This window comes from Anguilla rostrata, chromosome 10 (genome assembly GCF_018555375.3).
Source record: "Anguilla rostrata isolate EN2019 chromosome 10, ASM1855537v3, whole genome shotgun sequence".
NCBI classification, from domain to species: Eukaryota; Metazoa; Chordata; class Actinopteri; order Anguilliformes; family Anguillidae; genus Anguilla; species Anguilla rostrata.
In genome coordinates this window covers 10,706,365-10,727,059 of record NC_057942.1, presented here as the reverse complement: position 1 = coordinate 10,727,059, position 20,695 = coordinate 10,706,365, and the positions used below count along the sequence as shown (strand labels likewise).

Here is a 20,695-nt window from a genome sequence, read left to right as displayed (position 1 = left end):
GTTTACATCTTTTTCAGACATTTTGCAAAACACAATGTTTCCCTTTTGTTGCTCCAGTTTCCACAAATGCCTGTAAAAATGTGGGTTTAGCATTTGGACACTGTTGCACACTTTAATGAAGTCGGGAGTACAACAGGACACTCACGAAAGGATGGCAAAGGTGACCAGGGTGATAGCCAGACAGAAGATGGAGATGGAGCAGCCAATGTAGCTGATGGTGGACAGTGCCACCTGGTGGGCCGTGGTGAGCTGCATAAAGGGAACAAGTGATGGGACCAGGTCAAACAGTAGTGAAATCAAAGTTTTTTTATAGGTATTTTTCCTGTTCACTTCTTAACATAAGAGTGCCCTGGACACATGTAAGCCTCTATCATCCATATTTTCCTCTTTTGTTCAAGATTCTTAACAGTGAGCTTTGTAATTCCTTTTTTTTGTCTTATTCAATTTTCCTCTGGTTGAAAGAGCACCTCATTACTTTCCTTTTTCATTTGTTTGATCCACTAAGCACTCAGCATTCTTTCATCACAATAGTGAAAACCTGTCCCTTGACAAACAAAAAGCTTTAATCCAGCTAAAAAGATTCATTCTGACCCTCTTTTAGCAAGCTTGTCAACACGCCCATGGAAGAACTGCATTTCACACATTGTACTATGTAAGCTGTGAAATTCAGTTTCCTCATGCCAAGGGGGGAAATGAAATACTCAGCAGACTGAAATCCAAAATATAAAATCAACCAAATGACAGTTTTGTTTCCATAACACCATGAAATGGAATTCACAGCCTAAGCCTCCAATCAGCTACATATTCCTCCACATAGCTCGTTAAGTAATCAATATATTTCAACTATATTGTGTCTTTTCACATTGAGGCTTTTTGTTCCAATGTTTTCATGTCTTCCATTCAGTTGTTTAGGGAGCAATAAAATAAATGTGTCTATGATCCAGCACAAAATGTTACATAAGATCATTTCAGTGGATTGACAAAACAGCTCTCCGCAGGACTATAAAGAATATTTCGATGTTTCTGCTTTGTAGAAGAAAAAAAAAACTTTTGAGCAAAGGCACAGACGGGACTATGAAAGAGAGCATAAATGATCCTAGCAGCCAGGTGATGCCTCAAACCAGTCGACCGTTATTTCTGAAGAACTAATATAGTGTAGTACCATTCACTCATACAGCACCACATTACCCTCCGGATGAAAAAGTGTTTATGTCCAACTAATGTGGTTATTGTCCATCTTCCTGCCAGTTTAATGTCAGCGTCCCTGTGCTCTTTGGCATAACTGGAGTATTACGGTAATAATTAATCATCCCACTTGCTTTCTTTTTTACATTACTGTACAATTGCCTTGACTGTCTTCTAATCCATTTCACTTCGCTTAATTTGATAAATTACAGTTATTTGCTTGTGCTCTAGCCATAACAGATACACATAAGTATCTCAGTTAATTATAATTATGCTACGTTGGAGCCCTTTAGTAATATAATATTAACAAGACTGTAAAACAACTCCAGTGGGGGCTTGTTGTCCCCACTGAGAACAGCACAAACAACAACCAACCAGCCTGCATACCCAGCGTTGAGTCTGTAGGGGGTGTTGATGTGGTGATGGAGGTGTTCATGTACAGACCAAGCATCCCAGAAGTGGTTCTGGGACATTATTCACTTCATGTTCTCAGTTGCAACCAATCTAGTATCCTTCTTCCCCTCTCCGTATAGTGCTGGGCAGACATCTTTAGACCTCCAATAATACAGGCCTGTGCTCTAGAAAGTGCAAACTGGCCAAGGGGGATGTCTCAACAGCACAGAATGATTTGGGGAGACTGCAGCTCATACTTAAACAGCTAAAACTGTGTGCAGGTCTTTGCTCATTTGAATGGCTGAGCATTGCTGTTACTGCATCCACATCTACTTGGCTTTTTCTCTGAGCCTCACATTGGTGGCATGGCCATCCATTTAAACCCAGTGTTGCTTGGAAATTTTTATCCTCAATATTCGTAAAGTGTAATCATCGTAATGCACACCTTCAAGGCTGTGTGTGACTGTGTTTTATCTTAATTGTCAAATAAAATAAATTTTTCATTTACTGCTGTTATGCTTCACAGTGCTTATTGAGTGTCTTGATTTAAGCTTCTTTCCAATCATGGTTATCATCAGCACTTGTTCACTCGGCTGCATCAAAGGACTGCATGTTTGGATATCCCCTCTGAGAAAGGGAACAGCAATGGCCCCAGTTGATTTTAGGAACAATCAACAATCCCACCATTTTTGGGAAGAATCACAGTCCACAGCATTTTAGGACCAATCACAGAGCCCACCATTGTTGGGAACAATCACAGTCCATACTCGTTTGGGAACAGTCACAGTCCTTGCCCCACTTGGTGCATGGTGCCAAGCTATTACCTCAAACCACCCTTGTTAAAATTGAGATCAGAAGGAGGCATCCAGCATTATGATACATACCCTGGCTTTGCCAGTGCTTCTCTATAAAATGAAAAGTGAGCAAAGTAACACTGCACTGAGCGAGGAAGATTGACAGTACATCTCAAAACTCTCAAGGAAGTGTTCACTTCTAATATGAGAGATCGCTGAACTTGATCGCCCTGTAAATATCAATTGATGAGGGCAAGCAGAAAATTTTCTCATCCCGTTTATCCGTGCAATCAAACATTTTCTGTGCTCTGAAAACCGTCCCACCAGCAATATCACCAATCCTGAGGCCTGAAGCCACTTTGCTAACCACTTCCCTCACTGAATAACTACCATATTAGCACAACATACAAGCTTAGGTAAATTGTTTAAATTTCTCCAAATAAAAACCATCCTTTGAAAGCTTTTTTGTTAGATATCTCTAAGAAAAAAAGAGGTTTTTTTTTTGAGTATCCCTTCCAATTCTGACTGTGGACCCTGTTTCTCTTGAGTCACCTCGGGATGAATGGCACACCATTTTGCCCAGACTCATTTACAACAATAAATATATCTACCTAATCTAAGTACACCACTATTTATCAAAATAAGAGTGGAAGCAGAATCTCTTTTTCTTTAAAAACATTTCACAGTTAGATGGGCAGGCTCCCATGGTTTCAATTAAGAAAGACAAAATTGAGAAACAGTATTGCTCTTAGTCCCTGTATCCCTACATTTATTTACTTTTATCTTAGATGGCATGCAGATTCAATTGTTTTACATTCCCTTCACGGTAAATAACAGGGAAAGCAAAAACAATGCTTTTCTTAATGGCTTCTCCTTACAAGTAATGAGGGGAATGGTGGTTTAAATACACATTAACTCAGCATCTGGGTAAAATGTGCATTTGAACTTCAAAGTTAACAAAATGAGTTATACCAAGCATTGTGTAAAATGTGCATTTGAACTATTTATAGAATTGCTTGGTATAACTAATTAGTTATACCAAGCAATTCTATAAATAGCTCATTAGTGATGTGAAAAAGCACTGCACTGAGAACAATACATCTAAGGTAAGCTAAGGTGAGTAACATAAATCTCTCAGAGATTTATTTTTTTTCTAACAGAGTTACCTTTTTACTCACATAATTCAGCATATTAATCTTGATAGTTTAATATATTGCTTAAAACAAAATAAAAGCACAAATAAATTCAGTGAGTTTCGACAGTATCGCTCTATTGGAAATAAAATAAATAGTTTTGTTTCTTTTGGACTGGGAACAAAAAATTTCTGAAATGTCCAACATTTTATCTAACTACATGACATCTCAGACAAACAGAAAAATAATATATGCTCATTCCAAAATTTTCCACATAATTCTGCTCGTGCAATAGTATTCGACGTAGTTTGAAATGTACAGAAACCGTCTTGCACAAGGAATGTCTTATCTCATCTTGACTCACCTGAGCTGTCTCTGCACTATGGGTAGGCAGAACTTTAATCGTGGACACACAGCGCCATCTGCAGGACTTCAAGAGTATACAGCAATTCACCACTTAACTGAACGCCCAATCTAAAATTTCACAGTGTGAACATTGCAATCGCACAAAAAATGTCTCTCATCCTCTGCGCAGCCTTGCCCAATTCAGGTTTCACTTGCCTTTTCAATCTCGACGACAATCGTCAAGGGTGCGGAGGATGTTAAACAAAAGTGAGGGAAATGACCAGCAGTGGAATGAGCATGTCCCTGACCCAATAATATTCTGAGCTAAGAGCCATACCACTGTCGCTGCATATAAAATACACTGACAAGTGCACTTCACTGGTGACATGATATCAGCCTCTGATTGCTACACTTCTGTCAGCCATCAATTCAAAATGATGATATTTTTAGAGGTATTGCAGTGCCACCGAGCACAGAGACAGAACATTATTTGCGTATAGTTTAGTACAGATACACACACACAAACGCACATTCCCACATGCACACATGCACGCGCACACACACACACACACACACACATACACACAAATTCAACCTGCCACCTAATCGTCAACCAGTTTATTTGGTTAAAAATTGGTCTCTCCCTCTCTACCTCAGCTAATGTGTGGACAGCATTCTGGAGCAAATGCACATTGGTGGTGGCTGGGGTGAGTTCCCCTTATTATTATTATTATTATTATTATTATTATTATTATTAATAAGAAACAAATATAATTAAGATATTGCATAAAAATTTGCATTTGGGGGGGAGGTGATTTATGGTGGAAAAAATAATTTGTGAATCAAAATAATCCCTGGAAGGCTAGTCCCTGGTAACCAATGACTGCCTCCACCCATAGTTAAGCAAGGCCTCACTATGTATATGTGTGTGTATGTGTGTGTGTGTGTGTGTCCTTTGGCAATACAACCCTGGTTGTCCTGCCAATAAAGCACCATTGAACTGAACTGAACTGCACTGAGAGAGAAGAAGAGAGAGAGACCGAACATTAAGAAAGAACAGTAAGAACAGTGTGAAAAACAGATTGTTTGCGTGTGGGTTAGCCCTAGATGTGGAAGACTCTGCACAGGAGGTAATAACAGTGTTGGCCTTGTCTCTTTCTTCGCTTTGGCAGTATAAACGTTCACGGGTTCCCCAGGGGAACTTACGCACATGGCCCTGCTGTAGCTCCACAGGAAAGACCCCCACGATGGCTCTGCCACGGTGGGCCAGGTCAAAGCACAACTGCAGCGCTTTTCCCTGGCCTTATTTAGGTCACACCACAAACAACGTTTCTGGACTTGTATTGTAATAGTAGCTCACACTGCTAGCAATGACCACATTTGTTTGTGCACATTTTTTTTTTTTTTTTTTTGGCAGTAAGTTATTTTGAGTCTTTGGCATAGATGTATACATTTAGATATTACATTTAGGGTGCCTTGTAATTAAGTCGACCAAAAAACCGAGACTTTCCCGAAACGGCAAGCTGGGGGTGTTCGCTCGCATGGGTAGGATGGAGATGGCCGCTAATTAAAGCCCTTTTCGAGGGACAGTGCATCAAAGCTGTGGGAAGTGGTCACATTACTGAAATGCAACACAGCTGAGGTTTCTCTCTTAAGCACCCCAGTGAGAGGCAGTGAAACAGAACGGAGAGATCTCCAAGAGGGAGAACCTGCTTGCCAAACCGATTAGCTATCTTGCTGAAAACTATTATTACCGCCATAGAAACACACATCAGAGCTGAGGCTCGCACACAGGAAGGCTAAGAGGATGCAGGCCTTGCTACCAATTTGCTACTGATGAAAACGGATACATCCTCAAAGTATCTTCAGATACTCTAAGGACGGAGCGTCACAGTGTAGATGGCTTGTACGAAGTGCGGTTCGATTCGAAAGGACCTCGTGTACCTGAGCAAGGTACTTAACCTGCATTGCTTCAGATATATCAGCTGTATAAATGGATACATGTAAAGTGCTATGTAAAAGTTGGTAAGTCGCTCTGATAGAGCGTCTGCTAAATCTGTAAGTATGTACTCTGACCTCTGTTTCGATGACAATTATCCTCCAAATCAACATGGGGCAGATACAAGGGTACTACAATGAACAGATTACGAAATGAGGATGTAAACAGGAACTTGAAATTTAAACAAGCAGATTGTCCTAGAATTGAACTGGTTTCCTTTTTTTGTTGGACCACATCTAAACTGTACAAAACATATCAATCTTGGACATCCGAATAAAACAAAACCGTATATCAACTTCATTGACAAATTACTGAACAGCCACAACTAAACTGTGAACAAAATGAAAACAAAATAAGTATCTGATGTTACCTCAGATTACTACTGTGCATTGCATGTATTTATGAAAACTAATACCCAATGCAAATAAATAAGAGCCTTATGACTAATTGAAACATTAGCCACTGCGCCACAATGTTCATGTTGTTAGCTTGCCTTCTCCAGCTCTTCTACCCTTGAGCACCTGCCACCGTTCACTTAGCAAGACAGCTTGCTGCTTTTCATTCAGCTGCTGTAGGAGCAGATCTTAATGCTACTTTCTACAGAGCATACTCACTCTGTGCTGGCTTTTATGAAGTCAAACATTACTCCATGCTCTTTCTCACAATCCGACTCACGTTTGTGAGTAGGACCACTACCCCTCTTCATGACAGAGACACTGGATAGGATTACTTTTTTTTCCTTGGTGATGTAATTCTTTTGCCTGGATTGAACCAACATTAGTCCTAAAATTGACTTGCAAGCAAATACAATATTTTTTCTTTTCAAAAATGCTTTTGAGAGTTCCACAATCGTTCTTTCATACTTAACAGTTAAGGACAAATGTTGACAGAGTCCAGGCCTAAGAGGGGAGGGCACCTGTGCTGACAGTTGCAGTGTGAGGGAGAAAGGAGCCTGGCACAAACTGCCCCGTTGGGGTGGGGGTGCGGTTTCAGGAGTGGGCAGAAAGTGAAACCCTGAGACAGGCACAAACAGCTGGTCTCTGAACAGCAGGCTTGCTGGAGTTACGCATCTTCCCATCAGATATGAGGGAGACCAGCTGCCAGCTGACATCTCTTACCGCATGCTCAGGCACGCTTCTCAATGTGCTTTCATATGTACGCACTTAACCCCAAATTACACATTTTCACAGAGTGCTTGCCTGTTATACAGACATACATAATTTGTATTTTGTCATTAGATTTTGTATAGAATTATATTTATGTAGAATTATTAGGCTTGGCTGGTAAGTATACCACATACTCAGAATGACAGTGTCAAAAGTCCTTGACTTTCATAATACCAAGCTTCCTGCTTACAAGATCAAGTCCAGGACAATGGTTTCCTAGTGTTAGGTCATTAAGCTTTCTTATATGATTAATGTCAGCTAGCTTGAAGGCTAGCAATTGTACATTTTTTCAAAGGATGTTTCCCTTGGCTTAGCTCCTTGTGTCTGCCATAACACTTACTGATTCTGTTCTGCATATACCTCCAAAATATGCCCTTCCTGCCCCTCCAATAAAAAAATACACTTTCATTCTTGAAAGAGATGATTGACATTATTTTAAGCTGAAACCAGTCTCCTACAGTCATAAATGCATTCCATTGCATTGACCCACGTCTTTAGCCATAACTGTGAGTGCACCATCAGGGACCAGATCTGTTGGCTATGCCTACCTCACACACCATGTGGTTTCTATCCCATCGCTTGCCTGTAATAAAATCCACTTGTAAAAACCTACACAGATTTTAGTGCTTGGCAAAGGGATTTGTAAAAATACACAGTTCCCCATTCACCTAAGCGTACTCACCTGTGAAAAATTTTCCACAAACCTTTCAGTCATCAAACAATGTAGCAACTACACAGTGATTTTATGGTGTCCTCAAACTGAGTGATGGTAGTTCTCTGTACTCTAGATCCATGTCAGAAAAGAATAAGATATTTCTGAGCAGGAAAATATCAGGAGAAAAGGATGAGAGGAGAGAAAAATAGCCTCTGGACCACACCAAGGCCCCTTGTCCACACAGAGCCCCAAACAGCACACTTCATCATGGTAGACCACAGCGATTTAATAATAAACCACCACTAAAGCGGAGGCTTTACTACGTGGTCACAAATGGCCCAAGGGACCTGGTGGACAAACACGCTGGGGATTCAGTAATTCCCAAGCAACAGCGCCATCTAGCTTTGTCCTTGTTCATCATCACTGCGATGCACTGAGGCGCAACTGAGCATAAGATTTACCTGCACGGTCTACACCAGGGGGAGGTAACCTTGGCCCTGGGATACTTAAAATCTGAAAACCTTTTCCTATGTCTTCTCTAGTAATGAAATAGTAAAACCCTCTTGAGAACATAGCACTATTATGGCCACTGACCTACCCACTGACCTACCCAAATACAGAATTAAGGAACAGACAGTGTGTTCAGCAGCATAAAAGAACAGGGTAGCTTAGTCATTGCCTACAGCAGAGGTTCCCAAACCCTTTAAACTCAAGGCCCCTAAAATCACCAGCTTGTGACTGGGGACAGCCAACTCAGTAAAATGGATAACTTTTGACACTTAGCCAAGACCCACTACAGACTAGAATGTATTAGATATTTAAACCACAAACATATGGAAGTATGTAAAAATCAGTGATATACAATATCCGTGTTATTTATAAATTACACTAATAAAATGGAAATTCAAACTCTTAAAGGGTAAAATATTTTCCCCATTTTGTTGAGGACCCCTGGGCAAGACTCCTTCAGGTTCCCCATAGGTCCCCGCGCCACAGTTTAGAAATCCCAATTCAGGAATTAAGCACATTGCTTTAGCATATCTGTGGGATGACATCACGAGAGAAGCTCTTACCTCCACTGGCACCACCTGCATGAGAATGGCAAAGTTGGTGAGGTGGTTACACAGACAGATGGAGTAAGACAGGTTCCCGCCAGACCGGACACAGCCCTCGTTGGACCACACGCCTTCCTTGTTACTGATGGATAACACAGACATTTGGCTGAGTTCACTCACCACTCACCACTCCAGATTCAGCCTCCAAACATACAGAACTGCTCCTCCAAGACCAGCTAATGAGCGTCAGAATTCCCTCCATAATATTTGAGAACAGTTTCACAAGGAGAGCGCTCGTCTCTAACAAGCGTGTCATATTTTTGGAATTGATTTCATGACCCACAGGGAGAGAAGCACGGAATGCCATGGCCCCAGTGCCAAAATGCATACCGCAACGTTTGGTTAATTTTTTTTAAAAGCAATAAAAAGAGCTCTTTCGTCAGGTTATTGCTACTCCAAACACAAGGCACAACTTACTGAGCCAAAGATCAGGGCCTTATCTAGATCATGCAAGTAACAGAAGCTTGTGTGCACAACAGAACAGAGACCATTTAAATTAAAATTAATGTAGACTTCCTTCCTTACATTACATACAGTCTGTCTTTTAGTGAACATATTTTACTTAAATGCAGGGTAAAACATCCAGTCACTTTACAGCAGGGTTGTCCAATAGTATTAAAAATAGTTGTTTTAGCTCAGCACCAAGACACCTGATTCTAATCATTAAGTCCTTGATTGAAAACCACAATTAGTCAGTTAGTTGAATCAGATGTCACAGTGCTGGGCTAAAACAAAAACCTGCCAACCCTTTGTGGATAAGACTGGACACCACTGCTTTACGGGCTTCGTACACCCCTAAGAGGGTTGGCCAGCTTAAATTTGCATATGATAATGCAGGTATTTTTATAGACCAATATCTCAATCATTACCATATGTAAATCAAGAACTATCGTTAAGAACTCACCTGTAGTCTAGGAAGGCGCAGTAGAGGAAGACCTTGTTGCTCTGATTTGAGGCAATACTGTACTGTTCTTTATTCTGGAAATAGGAAATATCTGTCATTATTTTGTTGTCTGTACAAACTTAATGGGACCTCGCCACACAAAAGAATGGTTTTCCTACATGTTTCTCATTGCTCACATTATGTCTGTTCATTTTCCATGCCTTATGCATATTTTATAGCATACAATTGCTAAAGTAATTATCAACGAAAGACAATAAACATAAACTGTCAAAAAATATGCAATTTCAGTAATTTTCCCCATCCCACTGTACGCTTGATGTTTAAACCATTACCCTGTTAAAAGGTAATGCTGCGAGTGACTTTGACTAATTGCTGAACTCCAGTTGTGTCTCTTCTAACCAATGCCATAACCCAGCAGGCCTTTCCTGTGGTGTTATAGGAGACCAACATAATTCACCCTCAAAACCATTCCACTTTGAGGGAGTTGAGTCAAGCGAGTAATTACCTCAGTTTCAGCCAGTCAGAAATGGCTTGGAACAAACACAAGATGCCCCTGAAGCACTGCAGTTGACTTAATTGAACCAGCGGTTAGCTAAATGGATCGATGGGTGAAAGAGCGTTCCAGGAGAGCGGAGGTAGGATTAATTATGCGATCTGTTGTCTTCGTGAGTCTCCTAAGATTGGCCCTCAGGCCCGGCGATGACCCTCTACAAGTCTTGTTGATGTGCATGTAAGAGTGGCATGTACACTGTACACAGCCATGAAGGGAGGGTGGGGGGGGAACAACCGCAAATTCCCCAAAGGGCCCCACAAAGAGCAAGCTTCAGTAACGCCCCACAAATCAGAGACTCTTGGCAATCCATTGGCTCAGTTCAGTGAGTCCCCCAGTGCTAACACGACAGTTTGAACCAGTTCTACGCTCCACACAAGTCGCAAGCCCTTTTTAGCTTTGGATGAATAAAAGATTTTTTATTTTAATTTTAAATTAGCTGGTATTGCTCAATCGCTGCTGTGAGACCAAAAAATATCTAAAATGGCCATCGGCTTTAACTAGGCCACAACAGAACCACATATCCTACACTTTGCGATGGTGATTACTGCATTGTGTGCCATTGTAGTGAGGATCCCCACTGTCTTAAAGCATTCTTTTTTACGACAACTCACTTTTTCCATGTAATTCCTTGAAACTGATTTTGACTCCCCCGTGACAGTGAGCTAATGGTTTAAAGAATGTGAACATGGTAATTGGGGTTTGGCCTTCGTTTTGGGTTAAGTCTTTTTGGCTCCATGGTCCAATCTTTGAACAAAAACAGGATTTCTAAAAGGCCGGTGTATAGAGCCATCCTGTTTTTTCCCCCTCTCGTTATATCCCATGCCTTGATTGAGAAAGTGGATCACGCGTTTTGCGAGATGGCCTCCATTTGAGTCTCTCGCTGGAAAACTTGAGAAGGACAGAGCGGCGGAATGCCTCGTCAACATCATCATCATCATCATCACGTCTGCAGCCCCACCTCGGTCGGTGGCTCATCCGCTCGTCACGAGCCTATCAGCGCTCTGTATTTTTCACAGTCGCTCGCGCATTTAACCTGCTTTCTCTCTGAGGTGTCCGATGCCGTCGGCCGCCAGCGGGGTGCACGAGAGAAGAGAAGCGGAGCAGGGCCACGTGCTGCACACATGCGCGCCATCCGCCCAGCGTTAGGCTACGTTTAAAGAGGTGCTAGAGACCCCGGCCGATTTCCAAGGGCCCGGCGGGACTTAATAACCAAGGTTTCTGAACATTAAAACAAATTAAAACAGATGGGCGAAGCAACTCGGTGCATTTCACGAAAGGAGGAGCAGGAAGAGGGGGAGAGGAGGGAGGGAAAAAGCCTCGCGATCAACTCTCTCTCCGCTCACTAACGCCATTGTTTTTCCACTGTTTCCAAAAGCCCACAGCGTGCGTCATCAGGAACTGATTTTCCACATGAAGACCTCCTGGTTACAAAAAAATGAAGCAACAAATGTGATGCAGGCCGGCCGAATACCCATTAGGCCGTTTGTCGGCACGGCACGGCACGGTTCAGAGCTGCGGAGGTGTGGCACGGCGGCTACGTCATTCAGGAACCGCAGTATTACTGAAACAACGCGTGCCGATGAGCACGCAAGTGAGAGACTGATTCTTTTCCTCAGAAAACTTCTTCTTTGAATTCTAACTGAAATTGATGGAGGCCTGTTCATTAGCAATGTCCTGTGCCCTTTTTTCACCATCTTGCCAAATAACCCCTGACTGCGCCAGCAGTTTATAAACAATGGAGGTCCTAACAGAAATACTTAGAAATGACTTCAAACCTCCATTACAGAGAAAGAGAGAGGGAGGGGCTCAACTCCTCATTTATACCCCAAGAGGAGGGAGCAGAGCTTCTGCCCCTCCCCCCTCTGCATCTCAGATCTGCTGCTCTTACTGTGTCTGATTAGGTTCATCAATTAGCGAAGTGCTCAGGTGTAACAGAATCCCTTACGACGCAAAAGCCCACCAGGACCAGGGCTGAGAAAGCACCGGTCGGGAGGACGTGCACACACACCAACACGGCTCTTCGAGGGTTAACGATGATGTCATCCGTTTCGGCCGGGCATGTGGCGACTGTCAGCTGCAATGACTTCATGTCTCCTTCGCCGTCACGTAGCCGCCTGTTGCTTGACCTCACGGCGGAGGGACGTGGGGCCCTGTGTGGCACGGAATGCGTGGCGCGTATTGGCAATTAGCAGCGGAGTCGTCTCTCCATCTCTCGTCAGCGCACAGGAATGGCACTCAGCCGAACGCGCTGCCAACTGCAAAGCGCCGGCCGACTCCGGTGCTGATACTGTACGTCCACTCCTATCATCTACAGCAGAGTTGTGCTTTGCCAGATCTCTACATGAAAAGAACAGTAAACACGGTGGTGCAATGTTATGGGGCACAAAATCCACCTATCATCCATACACACACACACACACATACACATACACACGCATGCACACACGCCATCATACTATATGTACGTGAGTTCAACAGCAATTTGCTGCCTGTTTGCACAGTCGAAGCCACTTTCACATCGCCTACCGTGGATTCAGTGAAGTCCCAGTATGGGCCTTTTTTGTGTCAAAGACATCAGATTTTTGCAGCCTATTTTCGGTCCCAAGTTTTGATTGCAGGGAGGGAGCCTATATGCGCTCAGATTCTGCAGGTCAACACATTCCAGCGCAATCATGCATCTCGTTTCCTGAGCATGGCCCAGCAGAAAAAGGAATAACAGTCCATTACTGTCTGGGGAGGGGGGCGAAGGTTTTGAGTTGGTGGGGTATTCCGCCTATTCACCAAACGGCGGCTCCCCTCGACTGGGCTCCATTGGATCCCTAAGGCCTGCTGGCGATCCACACTGCACAGTCCCCCGGGACAGAACTGAGCAGTTCTGCAGGGGGACTGCATGGGGGGATACCTGCATGACTGCTGTGTGGAGTAGGTCCTCCAAAACTGATGATGCCGAGGTATCAGGACGGGACTACAATTACATCTAGGCCAATTGGGGGGGAAGGGGAAGACAAATAATAAAATTAAGGAAAACCTAATTGTATAAATTGTCCTCTGTTGTAGAAGTCTCTCAAATGAGTCCTAACACAGTGGGAAACACAGTAACCGCGAAGTATTCGGCCATGTAATCATCCGCTAGCCTAGCTTAACCGGGTAATTAAGTTTTACTCTCTCCATCGCAGCTGATGTGTGCTCAAGTTTTTGGCTTAAAATGACTTTTGGCTTGAAATGAGCTGTCACTCCCATTTCTGGTCTTCTGCAGGGGGGACACTGTGGGGGGTAGTGGGGATATCAAGAAGAACAGGAAGTAGGAAGAGAGATAGAGACAGAGAGAGAGAGGTGACAGGGGCTGACTGAAATTTTGCTCCTTCCAGACATCCACTGCACCCACATGGGCCCACAGCCTGAACAGGCAGCACCAGCACTGCGGTCACCTTGGAGAACAGTGGGCGACCACACTGAGGTCAAACATATTTTCAGAGCCCCGGCGTCTAAATAAAGTGCGCAGCTGGTCTAAATTTGAAGGGCCGTTGGATCCGTCTCCCAAATATGATGAAACGGAGATAAATGTAAAAATAAACAAGCCGCCAATCTGCTTCCTCTAGTTGTCTCTGCGTGCTGCGCGCTGCGTCCTCTAATTATAAAGACGCGAAGCCACAGGGTGTAATTTCGTGAGCATTCATTTTTCTCCCGGATAATTGTGGGAGAAAGATGCTGTCCTCCCTTCGGTGAAACCTCGCTCTAGTCATCGCATTCACGGCACGATGCATTGTGAGCGAGCACTGAGGCTCGAGAAACCTGCAATTAAAGCAATTTCACGTTCTGAATATTGTCATCTATTGAGACAGACCACACTCATACGCTCAAGTAAACAAAAAAAGAAGTTTTATCGAGTCAATTTTCACTGTCTGCAAGAAAACTAGAGAAAAGGGCCATTGCATACGGCTACATTATACAACCCTGGCAAAGTGAAAGCTCTTGCATGTCTCCATAGAGACATTTTACAGAGTTAGAGTGAGCTATAAAAGGAAATGTTTTATTGTTCGGTGTCTGGGACATAAACGCAGGGGCGTATTGTAACACAAGCCCGAGCGGCGGTCTCAGACCAAAGAAACAAGTCAGGTTATCATCACCGGTGAGGCGTTTTCGGCACTTCTCCCTCGCCCCCGTGCTCGTTAACGGTTCTGACGGGTCCTCGGAGAGAGGTTACTGGCGGCTGAACCGACCGAACGTAAAGCGAAACGCGGCGAGACTCCCAGAAGCGGGAGGTCGGCTCAATCCGCGATGAGGCGCGAGGGGCGGGCCTGGACGGAACTTGCAGGCCCGGGATGAGGTCATGGTGTCCTGGGAAATGTAGGCCTCGCAGCTGCGACTCGAGCGAAACCTAGTAGGTAAGCTGAGAAAACATTTGAGTCGTGTCGAAAGACATGTGGACGGTGCAAAGGAAAATGAGGCGAAATCGCACGCCTCAAGGTTTAAGTTTAGAATTTCTCCTCGGATGTCGGGAGATCTGGAACTATTTTATTCCAAAAATAGCAGAGGTGTTCCATGGAGAAATCTACATAATAGAGATATTCTATTAACACTGCTGTCCAAACAGGAAATGATCTTTCATTGTGAACAAAACAAGCTATTGCACTTAGACTAAAATACAAAATACCCAGGGACAGGAAATTGCATTTTTTGGGAGTTTCAGGAACTATTGAAAACTGTTTCAAGAAAAAAAAAGATTTCTCTTTTTTGTGGCCACACAACTTAATTTACAGAGCAATACATTCCTGGCAGTGTTAGGCACTGTGCAAAATGTTACTGACCACATCTGCCTCTCCACAGCTGAACTGGGGATCGACTTCTCAGTCACGAGCTAGAGCACATTAGCACACATGCATATGGCTAATGGAATCTTTGTCCTCAGGAAATTTGCACATTTTTGTATTGCTCTTCTGCTGGTTTTGTTTAAGGTCATAAAAGAAACCTCAGCATATTCCATGCTATTTTTAAGATATGGGTTAGGCTCCCAAAAATAACAAGGGAGCTGCAATTGTAGCCTGTAAAAATCTCATATTTGCCCTTTTTGTGGAAGGCACAGGTTTAGTACACCGATGGCAAATGGTTCCAACAAACCAGCGCTTGCGGAAAAATGCCACAAAAGAGTGATATTCATGCTGCTCACTGACAGGAAAGAGGAATGCAACCCCAGGTGAGCAGGGAAGGAAGAGATTCAGCTTGAGATAAGAGAAAAGGGGAAAGGGGCAGTGAGTGAGTGAATGAGTGAGTGAGTGAGAGGGGAGGTTCTCTGTGCAACAGCATGTGCAAGAAAGCCAGGCCTCCATCTGCAATTGATCAGCTCAGTCGCCACAGAGAGAGTCTTGCCCACAGACTTTGGGTGTGTTCTGGGAGTTATAAAAAGCCCTTGGCAATAAAGGCTAGTTATTATTGTGATAAAATGATGACTGATACAAACTTTGGCTTGCTTGTTCAAGAAAAAAGAGGGCATTTACAATTCTTACCTAAACCATTAATCTAAAATTAGTACAAACTACCTGCTTAAAAATATTTTTAGCTTTTGATTAAATCTTTAACTTGTCTATCTGTAATTTTTTCATATTAAAAAATAACATTTCATACTTCATCACGGTGGAATTTTTGTAACAATATCAATTCAATGTGTCTGCATTTGTAAATTGCTCCTGTATATGCTATTTTCCAGTGGTGGTGTCAGGTCCAATTATTCAAATGTGATGACGCATGCACAGGAACTTGCATGCCGAATGCGAAAGAGCAAGGACCTAAAATCGGAAAAACGTCTTTAAAATTAGGTTTGATATGTTGCTCAATATTACTATGTCAGACGACATTGTTGGTTTTCTCTAGGCAGTCTTCTCCCCCCAAAATATGCTCCTGCTAGATTATCTAAGAAAAATAAGAACTCAATGTGCTTCTCGTTATAGCTTTGTTTCAAATGGAACACCAGTCACCACGGATGTCGCCAAATCCACCAAAAGTGGAAAATTAAGGTTAGCCACACTAAGTCAATAAGCACATTTCTCTGTGTCACTGTCCCTATGTGAAGATGTGAAGAGATAAAACAGTCAATTTAAAAATCTAAGGATCAACCCCACAACCCTGGACCAGCCAGAACTAGTAATTTATGACAACTAGATGTCATTATTTACAGTAAAAGATTCCAAAGAGTCCAAAAATCTTATTTGCAAAAGTCAGCTTCCGATTTGGAAGACCCCAAGAGGAAAGAGAAGTTGTACCCGAGAAATGAAGAAGAAGAAAGAAACAGAAAAGTTCTGTTGCCAACTCAGCACATTTGTTACCATAATTGTCAATTAGGAAGATAAAAATCTAGAAACTTTTCAAGACCAGCTCAGAGATGTGGATGTTTTTCTTCTGCATCTGTGCCATTCACTTTCCATATGCCACAGTCTCTGTTGTTTGCGTACTGACTCCAATACACAAATGAGAGCATGAAAATACCATGCCCGCCCCTACTACAGCTATACTTTTCCATCGCTGGGGCAGCAAAAAGAGAGACAGACATGCAGACAATGAGGTCAGCTAACTGCAATTAATGATGTCATGACATAAATCCAGTGACCTTTGGTGAGAAATGGAGATTTTTCTTACAAAAAATTAATCCATCACAATGGTAAGAGTAGGAGGATACAACATGGTACTCTTAATTTATTTCTGAATGGGCACACGTATCTTAGTCCACACAGCAATCTTTTTTACTAAGGAAAACATGTTTTGTCACAATATTTTTTTAAGATCTTGACACGAGGCAAGAACAGGCACAGGATTGCTGTTGCTGGTGGGAAGTTCACCGGGGTGGGTACGTATGATTACATTTACAGTTTTCCTTAAGAAAACATACATCTCTGACTTTTTTTGTTTGTTTGTTTGTTTGTTTGTTTGTTTTGGGAGGGGAAGCTGAAACCCAAAAATAATCCACTTGGATTTGTCCCTGTCCCACACTGTGAAGAATCCAACGGAAGAGAAAGCATCACTAAGGCCATCTCCACTTCTCCAAGAGACGGCTCATCTGTGTTCCTACATGCACCTCAGTTGCTGTTTTATAAAGCCATAAAAGTCCCTGCCTGTCAAAATCTTTTTTTGAATCTGTCCGTTTGTGACAATAAGCAACGCCGACATTCCCTGTGAAATCATTTTTTCCATTTCCTCACCTAACGCCTCCTCTATAAGGCTTCGATATACACATTACTTAACTACAGACCCTATCTACCCCTCCAATCCACTCACACACACACACACACACACACACGCTCATCACTGAGTAATAAATCACATTTGTAGCCAAGGCTAAATCAGCACCACAGGAGAATGCCGTGGGAACGCTCCCAGAACTTGAACGGACCTGATAACGCCTCCCTTCAGATTGGGGCTGGGGTTACTCCTGATTGCACCTAATGCACCCCATCACTGCCTGCAAGTCGGATCAACATTTGCTCAAGATCTAAGTGTCAAAGAAACTCCAATGATGCTCCAAGCTCGCTCTGATAAGAGATGTGACAGCTGACCGAATGTATAAATCAGCTAAAGGTCTGTCCAGCCATACATGGGGCTGCCATAAATTAAACTGTGCACAGTGGTAAATGGATGTCAAGCTAATGACTAAGAACTGGGTGGCCAGGTCAGAAACTTGGAACAGCGCCCAAATGAATTACAAATACGGCCAAGAAATATATAAATGAGCAAAAGCAAAAATTCTGTTGCAGAACTTAAAAACTCATTCTTTGACAGGTGTCAACTTGACATTGCTGATTTGCTTAGCTGACATAAGATCAGAAGTACCCCTTTGAGATGTTTTGAGACTGGAAAGGTAAGACTGCGCAAGATTGACGGTGCGTTGTCCTTCTGCGTTATTAATTGTGAGAGGCTCCGGTAACCATGGCGAGGTGAAAAAGGTTGAGAAGCATGGGATGGCTACCCGAGGTGTGCCGGCAATACAATAGCCCTCCTCTGCTTTAATGAAGTGCTGAGATTTGTCCTTTCAAGCTCACAGCCACCAGGACTGCAGAAGGGGTCAAAATTAATCACTTTCCTCTCAGCAGCAGGCTAGGGCACAGGACTAAATGTCCATAATTTGGACAGACGGAACAGAGGGGAGCGCACAATGACTAGAAAGGTCTATCCCACACTGGGAGAGCAGCTTTCCCTTTCTCATCGTTCGAAGGGTGGTATGTACCCCGAGTACAGGGAATTCTGAAAATAGGCACACTTGGCTAATCTTCCACTGCCTTAAAACTCAATGACAACATATTTTTCACATCTCCCCCCACCCCCGACTTTCTTTCAGTCACAACAAAATATGTATGCATGCTCACAAGTAGTTTTCAACAAGTCTCATATGATATCTTCACTATTTATTTAATAAATAAATAAAATGCTAGAGTCGCTGCCAGAATACTTCATCCCCCTCACGTAAAATATTCAGGTCAGTGCAGTGAGATGTTATGCCAATTGTAAATCAATCTGTTTTATGAGCATAACATACTCTGAAGCTCTACGTGTGGCTTATTTAAAAAAAAAAGCAAGAAAAAGAACAGAAAGTTACATCATCGGATTTTTTAGCAGTGACAGACACCGGACAATCACTCTGGAGGGTTCTCCTTGTTCCTTTCCGAATATGACGCCTTTCATCATGGTGGGAGTTGTTTGTAGTGACCTGGTCCTATTAACCCCAACGGCCCGGAGCTGGAACCCTTCCCCAACCCCCCTAATGAGGGCGATACACACTGGCGCTCCCTCAAAGAGAGGCAAGGGGTGTCTGGTAAAACAAACACTGTAATCATCTAACAGGAATCAGGCCAGATAATTGCAAAGTAAACATTTTCTCTTGCAGGGTAAAAAACGAGGAAAGCAAAACCTATTGCCATGGTTTCAGGCAGTCGGCATGGTTTTCATTTAAACAGCGAGGAACGTCTTAACTGGGGAAGAAAAGTGGTTTGACGGCCAGTCATTTCAACGGCGAATGAATATCTAATGTCTGGAGGCACTCATGTCAGGAGAAGCACATTTTCAGCGAGCCAATCTGACAGAATCTGCCATGCACTGTTAGTGTCCAATGCAAAACACAAGACTTTTCTGGTAGAAATGTAGCTGTGTGTCTGGTTAGATCATCCTTGTTATTTATACACTACAGATTGCCTTATATTAATTGTTGAAAAAATGGAATCATTCGACTGAATCATTTCTAAGCCAGTCAAGAATTTACGTCTCCCCCAATTGGTGCTCGCTGTGCGGCAAGTAAGGACTCATGTATGGAGGATAACCATGTGGTGCATATACTATTGGCTCATGAATGCTTTCCGTTCCAGGTTTCACATGCATTTCCCATGGAAAACTGGCAACTACAAATCTAACAAAACAAAACTTCTGTCGGTGAACTAAAAAACACTCTTTTCAAAAAAAGAACCAAACGGCTTGAGTTCAAAGGGGAATAATTTTCGCTTTTTTTTTGGAAAAAAGCTGTTTAAGGAAAAAAATGAGCTAAAATACTGATGGTTTCCACTCCACTCTATCATGGAGAGTGCTGACTGAAAAAGTACACAAGGCTTTTGTCCCCAAAATAATGTTACCCTTTTGACTCTGAGAGAGAAAAAAGCAAATGGCAGAAGAAAGGGAGAAGTATTAAGAAATGATGACCTCAAACACTCAGCCAAAACAGCTTCACCAGGGGAAGGGGGGGCTGGGGGGTGGGGGGGGTAACACCTCCACACTCAGAAGCCCCACATTCACCCAATGGGCACAGCTTACCAGGAGATGCGTGAGGACGATTTTTATCAGAGGGGCCCCCGACAGGTTAACGGACAGGGCGGGGGAGGGCTCCACCTTCAGAGAGATGAGGAAACTGGCCACCTGGATCTTGTGATCTTTAAAATCGGCCGCCTCGTTGATCCTGTGGGGACGATAAGGGCGGAGAGTCAGCCGAAAGCCCATGGCAAAGCAGGCTCTGCGCGCTTCTGCATTGAGCACCGTTACAATCTGTGCCGTAGCAGGGGAGTGGGACTTTGATACCTCAGTCAATTCATTCATCATTCTGACTGCGAAGAATGCATCCCCACCTTCATTCTGGGTCAGCGGGTAACTGGCGCCAGGCTGTTAAAACCTCACCCTAACATCAGAGCACAGGGAGCCCCTGAGTCTTCAGCCCCCGTACACCTCCCACTGTTATTGGGAGTCATCCTTCATCAAACACTGTCGTACTGTGAAGGTGCAATGAGTGACTCGTCCAGTAGTCATACTCCAGAGGTCATGTCCGAAAGACAACACAAATGGGCCCAATGATATGTTTAAGCCAAGAAGAATTTGCTTACCCAGACTCACACCTCACACCTTTACATTAAAAGCCCCTTCACAGCAAACATGCTAAACATGGGCATTACAGAGTGCAGATGTTAGCATATCAAAATAGATGATCACATAT

General features: G+C 43.1%; 1 protein-coding gene across 3 annotated transcripts in view; it reads right to left on the bottom strand.

The window, feature by feature from the left end:
• The window catches only part of adgrd1 (adhesion G protein-coupled receptor D1), a 53,242-nt gene that overhangs the window by 16,559 nt on the left and 15,988 nt on the right, over positions 1-20,695 (bottom strand). For all 3 annotated transcript variants that reach the window (XM_064354021.1, XM_064354022.1, XM_064354023.1), the window contains 4 exons: positions 20,026-20,167; positions 9,690-9,763; positions 8,744-8,867; positions 146-249 (listed from right to left, as the gene is read on the bottom strand). In XM_064354021.1, the coding sequence (XP_064210091.1) occupies positions 146-249; positions 8,744-8,867; positions 9,690-9,763; positions 20,026-20,167 (444 nt within the window). The remainder of the gene's footprint in view (positions 1-145; positions 250-8,743; positions 8,868-9,689; positions 9,764-20,025; positions 20,168-20,695) is intronic.